Below are 22,185 nucleotides of genomic sequence, written 5' to 3' on the forward strand. Positions count from 1 at the left end.
ACACATGCACTAACATCTGCCCAGATACTGAGTGAAAACAAATTTCCAACGCGATAGGTCCTTTTCAGTTCTGAAAACTCAAGTCTTCTGATCTATGAATCTCAATGATAATTTCAGAAGCTCAAGCCGGGTGATTTCCCCCGGGCCAGCTTTAGGAAATGTCCCCAAATGTCCCTGAAGTTGGGTTGTAGTTAGAGACTTCCGCTTCATAAAGGATCAAAGGACAGCGGCGGCACAGCTTTGTCCCTGGTGTTCTGGTCTAGAACGAGCGTTGACCTTATCATCACCTATACGATTATACTTGGGAAGTTGTGCTGAACTCTGTAGCACTAGGGTTTTAGTGTCTTCCTGGCTCTGCAGGCACTCCGATGTACAGCATCTCTAAATCCAACGAACATCACGGGGGTTTGTCCTTTTCTTTTTTTCCTTTCCCTGTCACAGCTTAAGAACAGGCCTTGGGAGCTGGGCATGGTGGTGCACGCCTTTAATCCCAGGCAGGCAGATTTCTGAGTTCAAGGTCAGCCTGGTCTACAAAGTGAGTTCCAGGACAGCCAGGGCTATACAGAGAAACCCTGTCTTGAAAAACAAAACAAACAAAACAAAAGAACAGGCCTTGGGAGAAGCTGAAACCAAAGCACCAGACACCTCCCACCCACACACCTTTATTTTTACATTTGTTTTCATGTGTTTGTGTGTTCATGCTCATATGCAACCGCATACAAATGGAGGACAACTCACTGGAGTCGGTTCTGGGATTGAACTCAGGTCCTCAGGCTTGGTGGCAATCACCTTGGCCTGTTGAGCCATCTCACTCCCCCAAGTACCCCTTTCTGAATTGGCTATGCTCTTGTTGAGTCTGTATTTTGTAGACGTATATGTGGCGGTGTGTTTAGAGTTACCCAGTCATTTACCTGTGAGTTCTAGTGAATCAGAAACTACTGATTGTGCAAATGAAGAGCTTTCTAAGAGTTCAAAGTTTTATATTCCCTTCTGAGAGCTAAGAGCAGGCTACACTGAAGTACCCTTATTGTGACACCTCCCCACACCGGGATGGTATTTCAGTTTAAAATTACTTAAATTCTGGTGGGAGAAGCAGAGACCAATCAGAGTATTCTGGCCTAACTAAGTGGGTCTATGGCCTCAGGTTTTTTTTTTTTTTGTTTTTTCATTTTGTTTATGTGGGTATATGCGTGTGATGTATATGGTTGCATATATGTGTGTGAGTGGAAGTGTATGTGCACGTGTGTGTGGAGACCCACAGCTGATGGTAAGCATCTATTTTGATACTGATCCTGCCCCACCTAGACTACTGCTTGCTAGCCAGCTCACTCCTGAGATCCGGCCTCACCTCCTGTGTGCTGGTTTTACAGGCAGGTTTCTGTGCCCACCCAACTCCAGTCCTCATACTTGGGCAGCATCCCCACTCCCCAGCTTTATGAGGGCTGGGCTTGGCAGATGTTGATAGCACGCTCCAGCGGCGGAGCGGCCACGTTGATAAAGCAGGGCAGAGGCAGGCCCGTCTAGGTGCTGGAGATGGAAGACTGCAGTGCAACCCCACTCCGGCACCAGAGGCCAGTGTTAAGCAGCCCTATACAACGAAGGGCTTTCAAATGAAAACACAGAGGGGCAGGTGTGCGATGGTGAGCTGTCAGGCCAGGGCACATGCCTATACACTAGCTCCCATACACATCTCCCGATTAGGACAGATGTGAGCTAAACACTGTGACCAATTTTATTTTCCTGGGCTCTCCTGTCTGCTTTTCCAGCGACAGTGAGTTGGGCGTGTGGATTCTAAACTCTCTGACAGTAACTTGGACTCCAAAGGCAGCTGCAGTTCTATTAGAAACATAGTCTCACTGTCTACAGACACTGCTGAGTGCCCTGCAGCTATGAATCCAGTCACTGGGTCTGAAGATACTGCTGTGTATGTGGTGCACAGAGAGGGGGAAGCCTATGGAATGCCCTGACAGGCTCTGCTTTGAATGCATGATAGCCACCTGGGTCATGTTATCTGAGAGGCCCTAGGAACCTTAGGAGCTAGGCCACAGCTAGAAGACCTTGGCACTTCCTGTCTACAATGAGGTGAAGAATCTCCTAAACTAAACATTTCTCCTGCCACAGTGTCTGAGTGTATGGGGACAAAGGATTATGGGCTTGAAGCAGGGTAGGAAAACAGGGAAACCCCGGGGGACAGATGGAGGGAAAAGGGTTCCCGGAGTCTGGTTTGTATTTCTTGCTGGCTCAGACACAAGAATTTTAACATAACTAGCAAAAAAAAAAAAAACAAAAAAAAAAACCACAGCGAGAGTTGCTTATAGAGAGACAACATTCTCTTTCCTGAGACAGACCTCAAACAAGGCCAGCTGAGAGCTAGTGGCTGCTGGAGGTAGGGAGGGCTAATTTTCTTGGGGGTGTGGCCTCTCCTAGGTTTCCCATGCTCCTGTGAATGGTCCTCTGCCCACATACACATGGACGGCACTAACTAGACATGGTGAGCTAGAGAGAGAGAGAGAGAGAGAGAGAGAGAGAGAGAGAGATGCTATGGGAAGGGGGTATGATCACAAGATTGTATATACGTATGAAAATCTCAAAGCACAGAAAATGAAAGAAAAGGAAAATTAATCCAATGAATCTAATCAGTGAGGTTGAGAACTGCTAAGGAACTATACAACGGCAAGATTAACCTCATCGGCTGCCTTCCTGTGTCCGTTTCACCTTAGCCCAAGGGCCAGGAGGTGACCCTTTCCCCTTCCCATCTGTAAACCTGCATGGCTCAGAGAAACTCTTACAGGTGAGGAGAGCTATATTTAGGGGCCTCTACCTCCTTGTGACTTATGTATAGCAAGAGTCCCTTTGACTCTCTGACATCTCAGGATGTCCCACCAGCACATTCTGAACTGTCAAGACCCCTGCTGCACCGTAGAGGGGTTCTTGGAAGGATGAGCTTAGGTGTGCAATAGGCAGCGCGGAGCCACACTGCCCATTTCTGCTGCCAGAGGAAACCTGTGAAACAGCCGAGGCCAACCTTCTGTCTCTTGCGCATGGAAGGTATTTTGGCCCCAGAAAGGAACTCCTGTGACACTAATTTGGAGAGCTGGTGCCTAAAGGACCGTGACACAGCTGTGTGTACCCTCACTATGTAGCAATTAGGCATTCGGAACTGTTTTGTAGGCAGAATTCGGAAATGTCTGGAGATGGTGGGCTATAGAAGCCCCAGCATACTATACACAGAGCATACTGTGTGCTTCTGGTGGGGGATCAAAGGAGCAGAATATTGGGACAGAAACATGCACTAGAAAGATGCATGCAAAAGGTTCTAGGTGGAGCAAGGACTCCATGGAGAACTGGGTTAAAGGCCATTCCCATTACATTCTGATGATGATGATGGCTACACTGTACAATATGTCCAATACACCTCGATGAGGGTGCATCTGCTTTGTTTTCATAGTGCTGGGGACTGGACCCAGAGACTTGGGCTCTGCCACTGAAGCTACCACCAGTCCAAGGCTGAGTGCAAAAGAAATGAACTAATACACATGGTGTAGAAAATCCCAGGAGAGTGACAGGCTGTGGCCCAGTCAATACATGTTGCTTCTAGCCAGGTTTATTATGAGAAGGGGGAACAAGAGGAGCAGAAAGATTTAAAAACCTGCAGTTTGGCTAAAAAAGAAAGCATGTTGGGCTGGTGAGATGGCTCAGCAGGTAAGAGCACTGACTACTCTTCTGAAGGTCCTGAGTTCAAATCCCAGCAACCACATGGTAGCTCACAACCATCCGTAATGAAATCTGATGCATTCTTCTGGAGTGTCTAAAGATAGCTACAGTGTACTCACATATAATAATAAATAAGTCTGTGGGCCGAAGCAAACAGAGGTTCAGAATTCAATTCCCAGAAACCACATGATGGCTCACAACTATCTGTACAGCTATAGTGTACTCATAAACATGAAATAAATAAAAAAAAAAAAAAAAAGGACATAAAAAAAAAAAAAAAAAAAAAAAAAAAAAAAAAAAAAAAAAAAAAAAAAAAGAAAGCATGTTTAATTTCATACAAGGTCATTAAAGAGGAAGCCACTAAAAACCTTTCTGCAGTGGGTCAATAAGGAAAGAGGCCATGAAAACATCGCAAGAATTAGCCAGACTCAGTCACGGTAGGCTCAAGCTTAGAATGGAAGGTTAATCCATCTCAAAGATTTTTTTCCCAAAAAAAGCTGCTGAGGTGTGTTGTTTATATAGGGCTGCCTAGAAAGGCATTTCCTTTGGATGAGCTAACCAAGAATGTTGAGACTGCTGCAGCCATGTTCCCAGCAGGGCGGGGCAAAGCTCAGGCTGGGAGGCAACTCTGGCAAGAAGAATGCAAGAATTACTGGATAGAGGGGCTTTGACTCCAAACGGTGGCCTGAGATGCTTGCTAGGGTTAGATTCCCAACAAGATGCCGGGGAGGGAAATGCAAGAGCAGAGCTTTGTGGCTGCAATGGGAAGACCGCAGCACGGTGTGCCCCATATGGATCCACAGGAATTGGGGGTTTTCTTCCCTGCTATCTCTTTGCTCCTCCTTCGGGAATGGGATGCTAACCCTGGGCCCCATGTGTTCCAAGTATGAAACGTTCTGATCACTTTTCTGATAAACAGGTGAGTACACTGAGTCCAGAAGAGACTCTGAGAACTCTTGAAGCTGGACTGACCGACGCGACCAAGGGCCTTTAGGGCCAGTGGTCAGTCTGAATACGAATGTTCTCACAAGCTTGTCTTTCCAGTTAGGTCTCCTGTTAGTGACACTATCTGGGGATGCTATGGGGACAAGAGGAGACAGGGACTGTCTGTAAGAAGGAAGTCACTGGGACTAGCTATCCCATCTCACTCTGTGCTTCCTGTCTAACAGGAAGTGAAGAGTCTTTCTCAGCCAGTCTCCTGCCGCCAAGTCTCATGGTGCCAAGCTAACCAATCAAACAGTCAATCTTCTCCTCCACACATTTGCTTATGTTGGGTATCAGGGTTATAATGATAAAGAGCTAATTAATGCAGAGGGGAAGAAAATGGCTCATAGTGGTGGGTCATAACCCCAAGCAGACTGATTCTGTTCAGGGACCTGGCATCCTGGCATAGACTAGCATGAAAAACATGTGAATCTTTCCCATACCATAAAGTGCTACAGCTGTACAGCACTCTGTCCTCAGCTCAAACTCCTTCCGGGATGTTACACAGGTTACAGAACAGACTAAGCCAAAACATCATTTCCTTTAGCCCTGGCCAGGCTAGATACAGCATCACGCATGCATGGTAGGTGTCTTACGTACTCTCTGTGCCAGTCATAAATCTGATGGATGTTGCCAAACACGATCTTGTCTTTTCCCTTCATGTCATCAGGAACGCCGTCTTCCTTCATAAGTGCCATGTAGCCCTACAAAGCAATGTGTGCGAATGAGCTCACATGCGAGGCGCCTGCATCAGGGACTGGACTGAAAGTCACACCACACGGACACACACTGTCTTGTTTAAGAACAGATCAAAACCTGCACGGATAGTGTCCTTACCTACGGCTTCAAGCAAATTGTTATAGTCACTGCTGAAATTGCCTCTCCTTGAACTATGCAACATTTACAAATAAATGAAAATTCTTCTAAGGAACTTAAATGGTTAAAATATGTAAATGGCTTCAGAAAGCAAACAATTCTCCTAGCTACTAACTCTCAGAGAGCTATTCAGTCAGGGAAGTCCCTTTGTCTTTAGGATTTATATTATAGAAACAAAGGAACTGATGTTTGAGGTTGTTACACAGCATATTAAAGAAGGCTTGAGCGATACTTTCTATCAATTGCTTGTTGGTCAGTTAACTGCAGAGCTAAAGTGTGCTGTACATTCTCCGTCTAGCTGGATATAGCATGCAGCTTAGGTAGCTGAGGCAGGAAGAATGAGCGTGAGGCCATTCTAGGCTACCCAGCAAGACCCTACCCTTTGGAAAACAAAATAAAACTTCTATTCAGTTCTAATGAGATTTAGTTTGTACCAGAAACCTTATTGCTGCCAGTGAAGGCAGAGCAACCTAACATGCTAAACACTTAGCTGGGGAGTGACAGTGACTACTGCTGCGCTTCAGCAGTGGCAAACATGGAACCCTTGCTGTGAGCATGCTAAGCAAAGTCTCTGCTGCTGAGCTGAAACTACAGCCTAATAGATTTGTGCCACCAAATATGATTCTGTATATATGCAAAGCTGAGAGAAAAATGACAACATTTTATACTATAAAAATACCTCTCGGGGCTGGTGAGATGGCTCAGTGGGTAAGAGCACCCGACTGCTCTTCCAAAGGTGCAGAGTTCAAATCCCAGCAACCACATGGTGGCTTACAACCATCCTTAACNAGATCTGACTCCCTCTTCTGGAGTGTCTGAAGACAGCTACAGTGTACTTACATATAATAAATAAATAAATCTATAAAAAAAAAAAAAAAAAAAAAAAAATACCTCTCCTTTAGAGCCAGGGATGGTGGCACAAATCTATAAAACCAGCACTTGGGAACTATAGGCAAGAGGGTTATGAGTTCAAGACCAGCCTTAGCTAAACACTGAAACAAGGTCTAAGAAAATTAACTTAGATGTGGTTGCTCACACATATAGTAGTCAACAGGCTGAGGCAGGAGGGCTGCCACAGTTTGAGGACAGTCTGGGCTACACTGTGACTTCCAGGTTAGCCTAGGCTGAAGACTACAATATAAATACCAACCAACGAACCAATGAACCAATGAACTACCCACCCACCCAGTCAACAAGGCCTGAGAGTGAGCTGTGGAGCTCCTGCCTATAACTGAGTAGTACAGAAGGCCGTAGCTACACGGTGCTCAGCCAATGCTTGTGACTGAAAATGGTGGCAGGGTTTCTGTGCAAAGCCATAAACAAATACTCTGGTAGAGGCATGGGCCAGGGTCAGTTGCATGTTGATTAAGAAAGGACTGAATTCCTAGCTCCGGCCACACTGAATTTTCAACCAATATCACTGTTGTTTCTGTGGCAACATCTAATCTTATGAAATAGTTAAAGTCAACATTTCAATATAAAAATCAGAAGACTGTTGGCAGTAATAAGTTAAAATCTTAATTATACATAAAATATATACAAAGATATACTATGCAAAAAACTTCTTTAGAATTGTATCCAGCTTGCTAAGACAGCTGGCTACATTTCTTTAAGGCTTTCTGGACAGTATCACCCTTCTGCCTTTTAAAACACTACCTCTGGATGATCTGGGCTGTGAAGTTTCTGAAGACACGTACCTCAACCACACAGCCAAGGTCCCTCACGTAGTCTCGCTCTGTCTCCACTAACTCTTGCAAAACATAGCTGGAAAAAAGAGAAATACAGAATCTGTTTTCCGAAGGAATTACCCTATACAAATTTGCTTTGGTGAGAATGGGTTCTTTTACATCCGTACAATAATATATCAGATTTACACAGCTGGGTCTCGGGTTAAGTGAGAGAGCAGGAACAGTTTATCAGTCGGGCATTCAGGCAGACACACAGTACAATGGTAGCAGAACATGAAAAGAACGCACAGGTGCAGCTTTGTTGCAAAGGCATGGCATTAAGGGGTGCAGCAATCTGTTAATTAAGTTATTTCAGACTTTGGTGGATAGGCAAGAAGTTTTACAATTTCAGACATTTAGAATGTGTGCATGATAGTAAAGTGTTTCTGTCTGTAACAGCCAAGGGTGCTTACATAAAAGAGAACATCCCTTGGCCAGTTTGTAGTCTCCTGGAAGTCAAAGACAAGTCTCTATTGCTGGAGCCACCATTCGCTTGGGACAGAGGCTCTGAGCTGGATCTGACAGGAAAGCGTCTACCTGACAACTGGATTCACAGTACCAGAAGGTACTACGGAGGCACACAATCAACGATACTACCAGATGCTCTGGACAACAGTGATGACCGGTGTGGCAAGGTCTCCCTCGAGGTGTATGGTAACCAGCAGCTGTCTAACTGTTCCTAAGGACCACACAGCAGGCGGGAAACCACGCCTGACACTGGAGACCTAGCCAATGAGCTGGGGCTGGTGAGGTTACGGCTCTTAGAGGAAAACCCACTACTGCCACTTTCCTAAACCAGCATTCTAAACACTTAGCCTCATGCCCAGATAAGTCAAACTCCCACTCCTCATCAAAGATGCTTCTCTTTACGGCTGTGCAGACCACTAGAGAAAGTCACGGTTCACCAAAATGCAGAGAACAATGCCCAGCCACCAGAGACACATCCATGCCACAGCCTCCTCTCTCCCCGCACACACCCTGCATCGGATGCTCAGGGACCACCTCCGAAAAGACAGGAGGTTGTAAGAGCCAGGGGAGGAAGGAAGTCTGCTGCCAGACCGTGCCTCCTAGAAGTGTCAGGGAAGCATCACTTGTGACAGCTCAGCACTACGGCTGCCTAAGCAAGCTGGACCTATGACAGCACCAATGGTCACGCCAGTGTGGAGGGGGTCTCACAGGGCTTCAAGCTCAGTCAAAGAACTACTGGAAACTAGGAGAGCAGAGAAAGAGAAAATTAGCCACCCGAGGGATGTTGCTTATGTACATACGATTTCGGGGCTGACCACAAACAACACTATCTGGCCTTAGCAGGCTGTATTTATATGTGTATGTGCATATATATATGTGACATAAAAGTTCCAAGTTGACATTCACTCACTTGGCCAACTTCATTCACCCTGGCACAGTCCCTATGTCCGGTGCCATTCAGTCACTGGGGGTTATTATTACTGACCCAAACCAGCTTGTTATCCACACAGCATACGGTACCGCTCACCCAGCGGAAGCGTTAGCCTTTGGCGTTAACTCTCAGGACATTCATCGCCATAAAGTGATTTTACCAGAATTGAGAAACACTCCCACTAAGTTACATTTTAAAATACTCACATTTTGACTAATTTCAAATTGATTTAAATTTATGTTGCCTTCTTTTTCCTTCACAGCTACACAAACAATAGGAAGTATATGAGTTTCCCCCCACAAACCACAGACAATATTCTTGTCATGAAATGTTCTTATTTGTAAAGCATAATAGACAGGGAGAACAAGAGAAACTGTAGCTATCGTTTACCACATTCCTACACACACACACATACACACACACACACACACAGAGGAAAGCATGCATGCGTGCACATGCACACACACACACACACACACACGCAGGGTGGCATGCATGTGTGCACACGCACATACACACAGGCAGGCGCACATGTGTGCACAGGCACGCACACATGTGTGCACAGGCACGCACACACACACACACACACACACACACGCACGCACGCACGCATACGTGACATAACTGGAGGGAAGTGGGAAGGTGTGTAGGCTGATGTTGCTTACTGCCTTCTCTTCAGAGAGCTGCATTTTCTTTCTTCCATCTCATCAATGGGTGAGGAGGATGAGAGGAGGGAATTGTCTGAGGGATTGAAGGATGGGCTGCTACTGTCTCCCTGGTCGACGAGCAGTGAGCTGGGACGATCCTCCAGCGCCTGGAAGAAATGGAGCAAATGAATAGTGCTGACTGCCCTCGGCCCACGATGACTGATGATAGGGTAGGAAAATCTAAGTCAGAAAATACAACGGATGTGACAGGAAAATTACAAGATTTCTAACAACAGATCAAACTGCACTATCGAGGAGGAGCTGAAGAGATGCTGAGCGGTTGAGAGCATTTGCTGCTCTTGCTGAGGACTCAAGTTCTATGCCCAGAGCCCACACAGCAGCTCACAACCATCGGAACTCCAGTTCCAGGGATCCAGACAACTTCTTTTGGCCTCTGCAGGTACTGTTCTGCATGTGATGCGTACACACACAGGAAGACAAAAATGCTCACGTAAAATAAAATATCTTGTAATGTCTGCCACGACTGCTCACACGCTTTTCCCACTGCAGAGCCTCACGCAGAGTCTGAAGGTGGACTCACGGAGCTCAGGCAGCCTGTGTGGGTCGGAGCTAGGGCCTCTGGATATATGTTACGGTCGTGTAGCTTGGTGCTCTTGTGGGATCCGTAACCGTGGGGTGGAGGTTGCCCCTGACTCTGCACTTGGGACCCTTTCCCTCCTACTGGTTGCCCCATCTAGCCTCCATGTGAGAACATGGGCCTGGTCTAACTGTCGCTTCTGAATTTGGTTGATGTTCCTGGAAGACTTCTTTACTGAGGGGAGGGAAGAGTAGATCCAGGGGAAAGGAGGGAGGGACTTGGGGGGAGGGAAGGAAGGGACACAGCAGCTGGGATCTAATATATGGGAGAATAATAAATAAAAGAAAAACAAAGATAATTTGACATTGACTAACAACTGGAGACCTTCTAACTGCTGCTTATCAATTCTCTCTTCTCCTGACTCACCGAGTGCCTAGATGCCCAGGGTTTACAGCTCCTTTAACCCCCTTCCCTCACCCCAAGCTTCCAGCTGGACCCGCAGAAGGAGAAACAGAACGCTGAAGTGCAGGAATAGCTTCATTGACTTAGCTGCCGTTAGTAAGGTGCAATTGCTCCTGTGTGCCCTGCTCTCTTCCCTTAGTGGGGACAGACTCTTCATCACCACGGAGCTTTGATGACACAGGTCTGTGCACTCAACCTTGTTAAGGGAGCCCACGGAGCTGCACAATCATACCAACCGCAGCTCTCCTTCATGAAAATCAGGACACTGTTAGTTAACAAATGGAGCCTGATCCAGACATTGCACTCCGATAATTAAATAGCAGTTGGCCTTTATTGGAAGTACATGCTCTTCTGTAAGTGTCAGCGTTTGCATCACGCCTGTGGATCAGGTGGGTGATGACAGGAAGCCAAGATTGGGGGTGACAGAGGACATTCTGCCCTAAACAGACTAGACAGCTGGGGCTCATTAGACTGAACTCTGTTTATTGGAATAATGAGGAAAAAAAAAGAGAAAAGAGGAAGACAGGAGAGAGCAAAGGAGTAGTCAAGGTGCCAGCTGTGCCCAGAGGGACATGCTCTCACGACTGCGGCAGCTGCTGGGAACCGAAACAGAGGCTCAGGCGACTCCTGGAGGCCTGTTCTCAGGTGTGACCTGACGGACACGGCACCAGAGAGGACGCAGGAAATCTGATGAGGACGCAGGATCATAATCTCTCGAAACACTTTGGATGGTCACCCTGGCTGTGGCACCCACTGGTCCCTTACACAGATGTGTGTGGAAGACAAAGAAGCCCCAGCGTGAGCTGCCTCGAAGCTGGAGTGCTGAGACCTCAGGGATTTTCAATGTATCACTGGGAAATCCTGTCCTACAGCCATGTTTTATGGGAAGGTCATCGACAGACCCTTAAACAAAATTGTGGGGGGGGGGAGGAAGGGGAGAGGTGGAGAGGGGGCTATTTCACAGAGCATCTCAGAGTAGACGGTCAGCCAAGCAGGTAGCAGCAGACCAGCACTGAGTACTGAGCCCCACATAAGCCACCATAGCTGCCACGTCCTCTGTGTCACCCTGTGTAAGTGCAAACTGTGCTTCGTTCATCTGAAGATGATTGCGTGCTGGGACCTGGTATCCCCTGGACCCTGCCCTCCGAAACCTTTTGCTTGGCTAATTTTAACCTGAGCTCTGTCATGCACTGAACTGCAACTGTTAGAGTCACAGCTTTTCTGAGTTCTGTGAGTCCTTCAAACCACAGATGAGCCTTAGGATGACAGAGCAGACCCCAGATTCTGTCTGGTCATAGTGAGAGCAGTGTGTGGCCGTAGCTGCCATGTATGGCAAAGGCATTTGTACACACGCAGGAGAGTGACTCTTGTACCTTGTGGGTGAGAAGCCTTACCATTTTGCTTTTCACGAGTTCTTCAATCGCACTGACGAGCTCAGCTGCGCTGGGAGTCTCAGAGCTGGTGGGGCGGACTAATAACCTCGAAGAGGCCTATGGGAGAAGTTAAGACAAAGAACGGGGAGGAGAGGTCTCTCGTTAGTAATGGGGCAGACAGTGAACTCCCTCATAAACTCCAGCTTTTTTTTTTTTTTTTTAAAGTAAGTCCAGACAAAAAGACCACAAGTTTGTCTTTGTTTGCATTTATTTAGAGTCAGTCTTTATATTTACAATATTCTGACATGAAACATTAAATAAAACCTGTCTAGGGTACATGTGGGAAGCAGACAGCGTCTGTTTTTAATCCACAGTCATGTAACATCGTAATGGTTTTCAGGGCGGCAACTGAGCACGGGGGCACACTAACAGTAACTCTGCATGTGCTGGCTCGGGCTCTGGGCTACGGAGAGACACAGAACCCCGTCAGCAGAGGAGAAAGGGGCTTACGGTCTAATGGGTGAATCCCCAAATAATCAAGAAACCGAAATGGGGCTGCTAAGAATGGCTTGACTGTGTTTATGGGATTAAGAAGGGGGAGGGGGGCCAGGGTGCAGTGCCCAGATGGGGGAGGGGGGACAAGCTCACCATTTCCTGTGCCATCCATTCCCCAGTGATTACTGCAGAGGACAGAAGAGCTGAAGCCTCACAAGCTATGAGATGCCACTTACGGCTAGATCCAGGGCATCACAGGGTGACAGTTGGGGAGGCTGGGGGAGGGGCCACTGAGCTGAGTTTCAGTAATTAGCAAACACCGTTTGCAGATTACTTCTGCTGTAGAGTAGCTGGGGATTGAGGGGCATAAATAATATGAACCTTGGCTTCATATTAAGGGCAGCAGAGATGCATGCGACACGTGGCTGTCTGTCTGAGAGATGCATTTCTCACAGTGGACAGATCACACATTGTTACAACAGGCTTTTTACATATGTGGACCAAGATACGCACTTTACGAAACAGACGCTAGTTTGCTCTAATGAAGTTTGCAATATGAGATGAACGAAAACGAAGAAAAGAAACTCAAATGGAAAGGTAAGGAAACTGAGCCAAAACAGACACAGAACACAAATCAACGTAATGCTGCAGTGGGGGTTTACAGAAGGAGAAAACAGAACAAAACACAAAATTAGTTCAAGATAATAGACTGTCTGTGAACACTGCTAGATTTCTGTAAATGAAGATTTGCTACTGATAATACCCAACCAGGTTTCATGGTAAACAAGAAATGATTCCAGTAAACAAGACTGGCAATTTAGTCCTTTTAAGGGAGGAAAATGGGCCAGGAAAGCATGTGCCTCATTGCTTGGATAACCACCCAGACTTAAGAAATTTATTGTAGAGCTTTGAAAAAGCTATTAGTTTAGATTGTTACAAAACAGCTTATGAATTGTCACAACGCCCACACAGCCTGTGCCCTGGCCAGACTGAGAGCCTTCATCTTTTCTCTCAGACTGGCCTGCACCAAGAATGACACTCAGCTCTAAGGGGACAAACCAAAGCTTGGCTCTGCAGCTCACCATTGTGCCCAGACCCATGGCGCTCTGGCTGCACTCAACTGTGTGAGGCATGAGATGTGTGGGATGGGGCTGGGTGCTGGGAGTTAAGACTATGCATCAGGCACGGGAGTCTCGCTGCCCATCAATGACTGCACTACATCTTCCGTTGTCAAAGAAAGGCTGATAAATCTAGCAAGTGACGGACAATGCCAATAAGGGAGTCAGGAAGGGAAAGGAAAACAATGTGAAGGAAATGCGGAAAGAAACATCTATCTTATTCAGGAGACTTAGTTATCGCCAAGGAAAACAAAACGAAAGATCAGTAACGAATCCCGGCGATGGCTTCCTCACTCTGGCTTAGCTCCTAACAGACGGGGAGGGTCACCGTGGGACCGGGGGCAGCAAGGGCGTGCAAGCTTCATTTACTGGGCTTCCTTTTCTGATATTTTATTTTTTGTGTGATTTTACAATTGAGGTGGAAAAAATAATCTAAAATGATTGAAGAAGTGAAAGGAGACAGACTGGTGAGGCTTGAAGCCTTCAGACAAGCCAGGGTGGGCAGCCACAGGGCTCTCAGGCTGACTCCTAGTGTTCTGTGAGGATGCACTTCCAGGGCTTCCGATCCTACAAGCACCTGTGGCATGTTGGGGACAGTAACTGGAGAGCAACACAGCCTTACTTTAACCAGAAAGCCATGTGCAAGAACACATTATAGAGGACACATGATGGCCTACTGTGTGTTGAAAGCTGTGTGCAGGCAGGCTGAGACTTCTCTCTCGGGGACTCTAACCAGCATGTTAAAAATTATTTTATGAGCAATTGCTGCAGCATCATTAAAATACACTGAACATATTTACAGGACCATGTAGATTGCAGCAACATATGCTGGCCTCATGCTTGTTGGAAATGGATTTGTTATTCATACTTCTGAGATACAGACAGGCTGGCTGCAGAGAGAGCTCCCGGCTTCCAGTGGGTGCCTTCCCCCACACCCATCTCCCAGCCTTTGAAACGTGCTGGGGCGGAGCTAAGGGAGGCTCCGCCTCTGGCCTGGGTGCACATGCGCTGACCCCTCACCTTGTCATCCTGCGAGTCCGGCTGAAGGAGGCTGTGCTGCTGAATGGCCATGGGCGGAGGCAGTGGTACAGCGTCAGCGCCCTCCTCGCCTTCTTCTTCTCCGCAGCTCTGCATGCCCGAGGACGAAGACTTGGACAGCGTACCACTGCTGAGACCCTCGTTCCGTCCTCTCTGAAATCAAACCAACCACTGTTTGCTCACGTTGGACCACAACGAGCAAGCCCGGGGTTACAGGCTAGACTCAGTTCTCACAGAAGAGAGCACAGTGAAGCTGGGATCAGGCACACACTCATTTCCTCTGTTTGCATAAAAAAGTCTGAGTTTTGGCTTTAGTGAGAGAACTCAAATTTATTATATATATATATATATACATAATGACCTCCGTACTGAGGTAGAAACTCAGCAAAAGTAAGTTTAGAGAAAAGAAAGCAAGCACAGAAAACACATGAAACAATCAAACAAATGCGACAATGGTTTTTGTTGTGTTTTTTTTTTTTTTTTGAGCCTGTGCAGAACTTGGAAGAGACCAAGTTAAAATCCCTAGTGGCCCTGCCAGTGCTGAGGACATCCTAGTGACATGAAAGCTGGCTTCTGGAGTATCACTCAGAGCCTCCTGAAACAAAAGGGGAAGGGGAAAATATCCTGGATGTCTTGTCTCCACTTTGGTGACATCAGAATAATGTGGAGTCCCATGTGGTCAATGAAAGCAGTCAAATGGCATTTCCAACAATCAGCCCGTCCCTGCACATAACAGTCTGCAAAAACAGAAACCTAAATGGGGCTGTGGGACATGGGTGCTTTCTGGAAACGAATCCACTACTCCTCAAGACAGCAACCACTCTTAACTTGAAAGGAAGAATACACCGGAAGGCCTCCATGGAGTCCATAGCCGCTGGACCCTGTGACCTACAGTCACCTGTGACTTACTGCAGCCCAAGCCTTTCTTTCGCCCGGACCCACCTCTTCGATGGTCTCATCCTGCGGAGTGGCAGCACTGTCATCCGAATCCTTCTGCGATCCAGCATCCGCGCTCTTCCGGACCTCCCGGCTCTTCTTGTGCTTGTGAGCCAGCTTCTTCGCATGCCCATCGGCCTTACCGCTGCTGAGCCGTCGCACGGGGCTTGTGAGCCACTTGCGCAGGGTGTTGCCGGGCCGCTTGGGACCTGGTGAACTCTGTGCTCCGATCATGTGGGGCTGAAGGGAAGCCACAGAGGCCGGTGGGCTGGCATCATTACTGGAGACCGACAGTGAGTCTGATGGGATGAGAAGAAAGAAAGAAGGTGCTTTATTGATTGACCTCCATTGTGGGCAAGTCTCCGCCCTTTAGCCTCATGTTTATTCCCATCTTAAAGGACTCGCAGGTGGGCTGATGGGAACTTTGTAGTCTTTACCTGGACGCTGAACCATCTAAGAGAGAGGACTCTCTCCCCATAGGGGGATTATCAAGCCAGATCTCTGCTACAGGGGCACTACCCCATCTCTAAGGTAGCTCCTGTCACTGATCCCAAAGACAAGTGTGGCCACTGCACAGATCCAGGCATGCGATTTGTTTTAGTTAAGTTTGACACACTATCAGTAAATATCGATTTCTCTCTCTGTCTACCTATCTTCCTTCTATCCATTTGTCTCAACCCAGTCAACAAAGTCAACTCAGGGCTCATAGACTTGCAAGAGGAAGATGACGAACAACAGATCCAGAGTGAGGGGAAATGTTTCCGTAAACTTGAAAGCCACTTGGTTACTCTCTGAGCACCTGACGTGGTGGCTCTGCCAGAGTAACACAGAATTGAATGATTTCTTTTAGGAGATGTAATAATGAAGATGACCATTGGCCAAGTGTTTATTTTTTTTATACCCTTTGAAGTCTGAAACTTTATGGCCGCTAACCTCTGGAAGCATCGTTTTACACGCAGCTGCAGGAACTCTGCCTTGTACCACCAGAGACCACGAGACGCCTGTGATTCTCCCCAGAGGCAACCTGGTTCAAATCTATCAGTGTCTGCTAAGAGATAACTCTTTTGCTTGCAGTCAGTATGTGTATGCATAGGTGTGCATGTGTTTTGTTTTTGTTTTTGTTTTTTTTGTTGTTGTTGATTAGTTTTTTTGGGGGGTGTGTGTGTGAGAGTTATTAAGCTGTGTTCATACCAGCTCACTGTCGGGCATAACCCACAAGAGGGAGGAGAAGATGAGAACTTTATGTCAGCATCCCTCCCCGGCATCTAGGAGCACAGAAAGCCAACATTCTCAGCTCAGGCCTCTTGGTTCGGTGACCGTATAAATGACTCAGAGCTGAAGGAAGGGCTTGGTAATCCGTATGTCACACGGTACTTTACTAAGCTAACGTTGAAGACATTTTTTTCTTCCCTGACAAGGCTCTGCTTATGGTTCAGACTGGTGTCCAGCTCTCACCTCAGCCTCCTAGAGGGACTGGGATTACAAGCACATGTCACCATGCCTGATTCACTTAAACATCTTTAAATCCAGTGCATGTGACCAGCAGGTGGACACAAAGCTGTGCCATGGAGAATGTGAAGGGACAGCCTTTCTTCTGAGCTCTGATACATCATGTCACTGTGTGAGACTATTATACTTCACGGGAGAGAAAAATGTTCCAAGTGCTAGCAGCTATTATGGATTTAGAAGGAAACTAAAGTGTTGAACTTTCAATTTTTATTTTGAAAATCTTCCTTTTCAGAAGTCTGAAGATACAGAAGGAAAATATCCCCTCTGTCTTTAAGGTTAGCAGACGCCCTACTGTATCTGGTGTAAATCTGATACAGTCATAATTTTGGATATTAGCAATGGGAAAAATAACCAGATAATTCTTTCTTCCACTTTGTAAGTATAATATTAACTCCATCATGCTTTTGATTCTCTGTAACAATACATTGTGTGTGTGTGTTTTAATGGAATAAAATTCTCTGCCTAAATCTGTAGGTCATCCTAGCCCACGTATCTACTCTGTGCTAGGATATGACATAATGCATAAATCAGAAGTTTAAAAAGCTCTCATTTAAACAAATGAGATCATTAACAGGATACGGTAAAGAATCTGCTACTGTTTTAGCTATCTGAAAAATCAGTTTTGTCCAGCAGACCAACTCCACTGGTATACATTTTGAATCCACTAGAGATCTGAGCTTGCGGTGGCATTTCTGTAGTGGATGTGTGCTCTACAGTGTCACTGGGCACAGGCTAGGAGCCAGTTTCACACTCAGCACAAAGCCTAGAGTGAAGTCCCTTTGGAAAGACCCTGATTTACTGGTCAGGACATAGATGTCTTTCTCAAGAGGTTACGGCCAGTGGAGGCGATCAAACCTGGAACCTGGGTATCTGCTGCCCAAGAGTGACACAGCGGCAGGTGTGAGGCACTTTTCTCAGGTTCATGACTTCCCGACTCTATAGGATCCATGTGGACACTTAGGTCCACCTGAGAGGAGACTCCCACCCTCAGATCTGTACAACCTGTGCACCAAGGCAGGCTCTGTGTGGGCAGGAGTGTAACTGCTAACAGGCTGCTTGGTACATCTTGGGCTTAGTAAATACATGCAGAATAAAGATGACCAGGTGAGCAAAAAACTGGTTGCAGGCTATCCTTATTTGTTTGCCCAATCCAAGGACACTGATGGATGATGAAAGCCTACCACTGTGGACAGTGATGTTCAGAGTGTGGCATATTGTGATTAGTTCCGTGATAACTACAGGTGATCTCTATCTTTAAGCAAAGCTTACATGGTTGTGAATTTTCACTTATTTGGAAACCAGGTCAAGCAGACTCTTGTGATCCTGTCTCTTCCTGTGATGCTATGAGCTGCTTTTTTCTTGGGACAGAGCCTGGGCTTGGTGTGTGTAAGTGGCACCGATCAAGGGAGCATTGCACGGGGCGGGGCAGAGAAAGGGCTCTGGATGAAGCTGACCCTGCAGCTCCGACAGACACACCCGCGACTGTGCTTCACATGTTCAGTTCCACACTCTGGCCTTGGCTCCGCTCCTCACTGGGACGCTACCTTTCCTCGACTGTAAGAAAGCCTTGCTCTTGCCTGGTCTGAAGGTTGGCTTTCCTCTCTCAATGGAGGAGGAGGATCCTCTGATTCCAAGCACAGAAGGAGGACCTATGAAGGGGTCACAGAAAGCCCTGGACTGGGGGGCTGTGTCTGGGCTTTGTTCTCTCAGGGGTGACCCAGGCCGATTGGCGTAGCTGGGTCTCCACACCTTGCAGGGTAGCAATGGACTCAGGAAACAGTAAGAGAAATGAAGCAGCTTTATAAACTCAGAAGCATCTGGGGTTCCCTAATGGTACAGAAATGAGTATATTGTATTTATACAAATAGCAGTGCCCCGACAATACCCAGAATGCATGGACAGCAGGAGTTAGTGGCACTAGGAAATAATAAAAATTATGTAGCGGATATGACTGACATAGTGACTTGATTGTTTTTCTGTTTTAAAAGAGATTTGTCCCGTCATAAAGGATGGACTTCAGCATAAAGAGATCCTAGCAGGCTTAAAATCCATGCAGGTGTGCACACAAAAAAGCAACCCCCGCCTGCCGGCCTGGGCTGGTTTAGGGAGGAATCCCAAGTGGCTTTTTTTAATTTTTTTTTTTTTTCCTGAGGCTGAGGTCACACAATGGCTGTCGTGGTTTCCTTTAAAAGTGAAGACAGAAAAAAGCCAGATGAGGAAGGCCAGGGACGCAGCTCCACACGGGAGGGCTTTACCATGTGTGCACAGGGCCAGGCCCAAGGGAGGAGAAAGCTCTCTACCCCCACTCTGTAAATCTGGACATCTGTGACTAATAAAAGCTCTTAAAAATGTAAGGGGGGGGGGAATCATATCCCGCAAGTTGCAGGCTAAGGAAGATTAAGTTTCCACCCCATCTTGCTCCCACCCCAACTTGCTTTCTCCCCACTTTCCCAGTGGGGGGAGGCCCAAAACTCCACCCGTGTAAAGAAGCAGCAATGGACCGCTGAGGATTTTTAGTCAAGTTTTAGAATTAAGTACCGCATACTCTGAGCTTGAGAATGACTCCCCCAAATTGAGATTTCCTTGACTTCACAGTCTTTAGAGCACACAAGAGGGGGTTGTGCAGCTGTGTGCAGGCAGCAGACCTGGGGGCTAGGGCCTGACTGGCACATGCCGGGGTCCTGCCAGTCTTTGCTGAGGGAGCTGTTTGCAGACAGCTGCAGACAGGGTGTGGGGCTGGAGCTCCAACCCTGCCTGTCCCTGCAGGAGCTAAGTCCCTTTAAAGCCCACTGGCCTTTTTCTGCTTTGGTTTCTTGAGGTGTAAAATAGCAATGATTTTTCCCTCTCCTGTGTGGAGAGATTATAAAAAAAAAGCCTTTGTAAATATAACTCACAGATATAGGAGGTGATAGTCACGGTTTTGAAAAAAAAAAAAAAAAAGAAAAGAGAGAAGAAACTGCAAACAGCCAGTAGAAATGCAGGGACTAGGACCTGCAAGGAGGTTGGTCGCCAAGGTCCGCGTGGGAAGAGCAGCTAGGCCTGTGCAGCATGGCCTCTCAATCCTCTGCATCTGCTGCTCAGGCTCCCTTCACCCATATCACATCAACCGAGCACACATGGGCAACTGCTGACAGCCAAGTCACGGATGGGAGGCGGGGCCACCACAAGATGCATACATTCAACACTGGGAAACGGTCTAGTAAACATCTGTCTCACAGTTCAGATTCTCTTGCAGTATCCCCGAATGATAGCGTGTGTGTGTGTGTGTGTGTGTGTGTGTGTGTGTGTGTGTGCGCGCGTGCGTGCGCGTGCGCGTGCGTTGGGAACACTATCCAATCCTCACATTCCCAGGCAGTCACGGTATCAGTCAACTAAACCTGCAGTTGCTGGTCAATCAATATTACTCTACCTCGGTGTTCATTGTGGGTGTGCTGAAGAATGAGCGTCAAATGACCTACGCCATGATGTCTTTCTAGTCTCCTGTCAGGATAAGCATAACTCAGAGAGAGATTCCTAATGAGAAGGATTCATTTCCGGTTCCTGTCCTGAGGATTGTAGGGAAGTTTATAATGGAAAGCATAGTTACTATTTAAGGAAGACAACCCTGGGACTGTGCTTATAAAGCTTGAGGCTAACTGGGCAGCCTTTAGCCTTCTGTACCGACGACGTATCAAGAGCTGAATGCAGAAGACCTGTTGTTGAGAAATGTCAGGAAGGCGGCGGCCATGGATACACCGAGCCAGAGAGCACACAGTGTTTAGCAAACAGAGCAAAAGCAGGCTGCGAACAGATCCCGACAGCGGACTGAGCCGACTGCAGCATTCCAAGCATATCTACGTTCTCCCAATGGGATTTAAAGTCTTTGTTTTTAAAATCAAGGTATCTTTTTTTTTTTTTTCTAATTAAAAAAAAAAAAGTCCACACAGTGCCCTAGAGATTCTCTCAAGATGACATAAAAGTGAGTCAATATGTAAGCTATTCTGCCAGATGTATCCTTCAGGGACCACGACTGCAGTGGTCTGACAGGCCACAAATATTGCAGATAATGGTGGTGAGACATATGGGAAACCAGTTGAGGGACTGTGGAAGAGACATCATCGATCTGCTTAGAGACACGGTACAGCATTGGTGGCTAAGAACAGATGATTCACGATCACTTTCCAAATTACAATCTATCTTCCCCTTTGAGTAAGTACCTGAAACCTTTCCCTGCCTGGCTTCTGATTTGCTCTTATGTAGGTTCAGCTCTCTTCCGTCCAGTACTGGGAGAGAACTAATGTGTCCCCAGCTCTGTCATGATGGCAGTGGTGACTGCACACTGTGAGCCACAATTCTATGCCTTTCCCACACACCCAGGATCCCGGCTTCACGCTAAGCTGGGATCGTCACACTGCTGCTGTGTCAGCACAGGAAGTAATCTTTCCAAAGGCGGAGTCTGGAGACGGACGGGTAATGAATGAGAATATGGAGAAAGAACACAGAGGGCATTCTGCAGACTTTACAGCGTGGTGCATAGTGGATCTGTGATGCAAAAATGTGAACTTTGTGTCTGCATCAAATACCAAGTGAGTGCAGAAGACACAAGGGGGAAGAAAGATAAATTTCCCTGTGTTTAGAAAATAAATAAATAAAAACCCAGATTGGACTAGAGGCCCCAGCACAGTATGGCCACAGCTCGTGCCCTAATGAAGAACACATGTCTGTCTCTGCAGCCTGAGAAAATGCACACAAACGAGCAACAGATGCAGGCTCCTTGGCAGCACCCTCCCACACACTCACAGGGGAAGGCTTACCGCAGTGCCTCCGGCCCCCTCCCCAGCTCTCACGACCCCTGAGTCCCAAAACACAAACAAGGCCATGGGCATCAATTAAAAGCAGCCAGAAAGAAACTGCTGTGGCTTTCCTTTATGAAGGCTGAAAGCCAGTACTATGCACAGACCCGGGAGCATGCAAGCACACAGGCGTGTGAACACAGGAACATTAAGTATGCACCAGGTTTGTGCTCTAGCCTGTGCCACCAGGTCATGCAATGTGTGGCTTCCTGAATACCCAACCCGAGCTGGGCGATCTGGGGTCTGTGGCCCCCTAGAGAACTCGAAATAGGAGGTGGTCGTCAGTTTTCTTCCTGACAGACTTGAACATTATATGAACGTCAGGAAACATAGCTCTTGGATTTATCCTGTAAGAGGGAGACTAGATGTCAGCATGTCTAGTTGGAAAGCCATTTCATCTCAGAGGTCCTCTGGAATGTTGTCACTAACATGAGAGAGAGAGAGAGAGAGAGAGAGAGAGAGAGAGAGAGAGAGAGA

At 47.1% G+C, this 22,185-nt stretch overlaps 1 protein-coding gene across 1 annotated transcript in view; it reads right to left on the reverse strand.

Annotated features, from left to right (window-relative positions):
• Positions 1–22,185, reverse strand: part of Trio (trio Rho guanine nucleotide exchange factor) — a 299,667-nt gene that overhangs the window by 27,609 nt on the left and 249,873 nt on the right. The window contains exons 34-39 of the mRNA XM_029543932.1: positions 15,374–15,666; positions 14,414–14,584; positions 11,802–11,897; positions 9,366–9,514; positions 7,272–7,338; positions 5,299–5,402 (exon numbers count right to left, since the gene is read on the reverse strand). Coding sequence (XP_029399792.1) covers positions 5,299–5,402; positions 7,272–7,338; positions 9,366–9,514; positions 11,802–11,897; positions 14,414–14,584; positions 15,374–15,666 — 880 coding nt within the window. The remainder of the gene's footprint in view (positions 1–5,298; positions 5,403–7,271; positions 7,339–9,365; positions 9,515–11,801; positions 11,898–14,413; positions 14,585–15,373; positions 15,667–22,185) is intronic.

Source organism: Mus pahari, chromosome 11 (assembly GCF_900095145.1).
Source record: "Mus pahari chromosome 11, PAHARI_EIJ_v1.1, whole genome shotgun sequence".
NCBI lineage: Eukaryota > Metazoa > Chordata > Mammalia > Rodentia > Muridae > Mus > Mus pahari.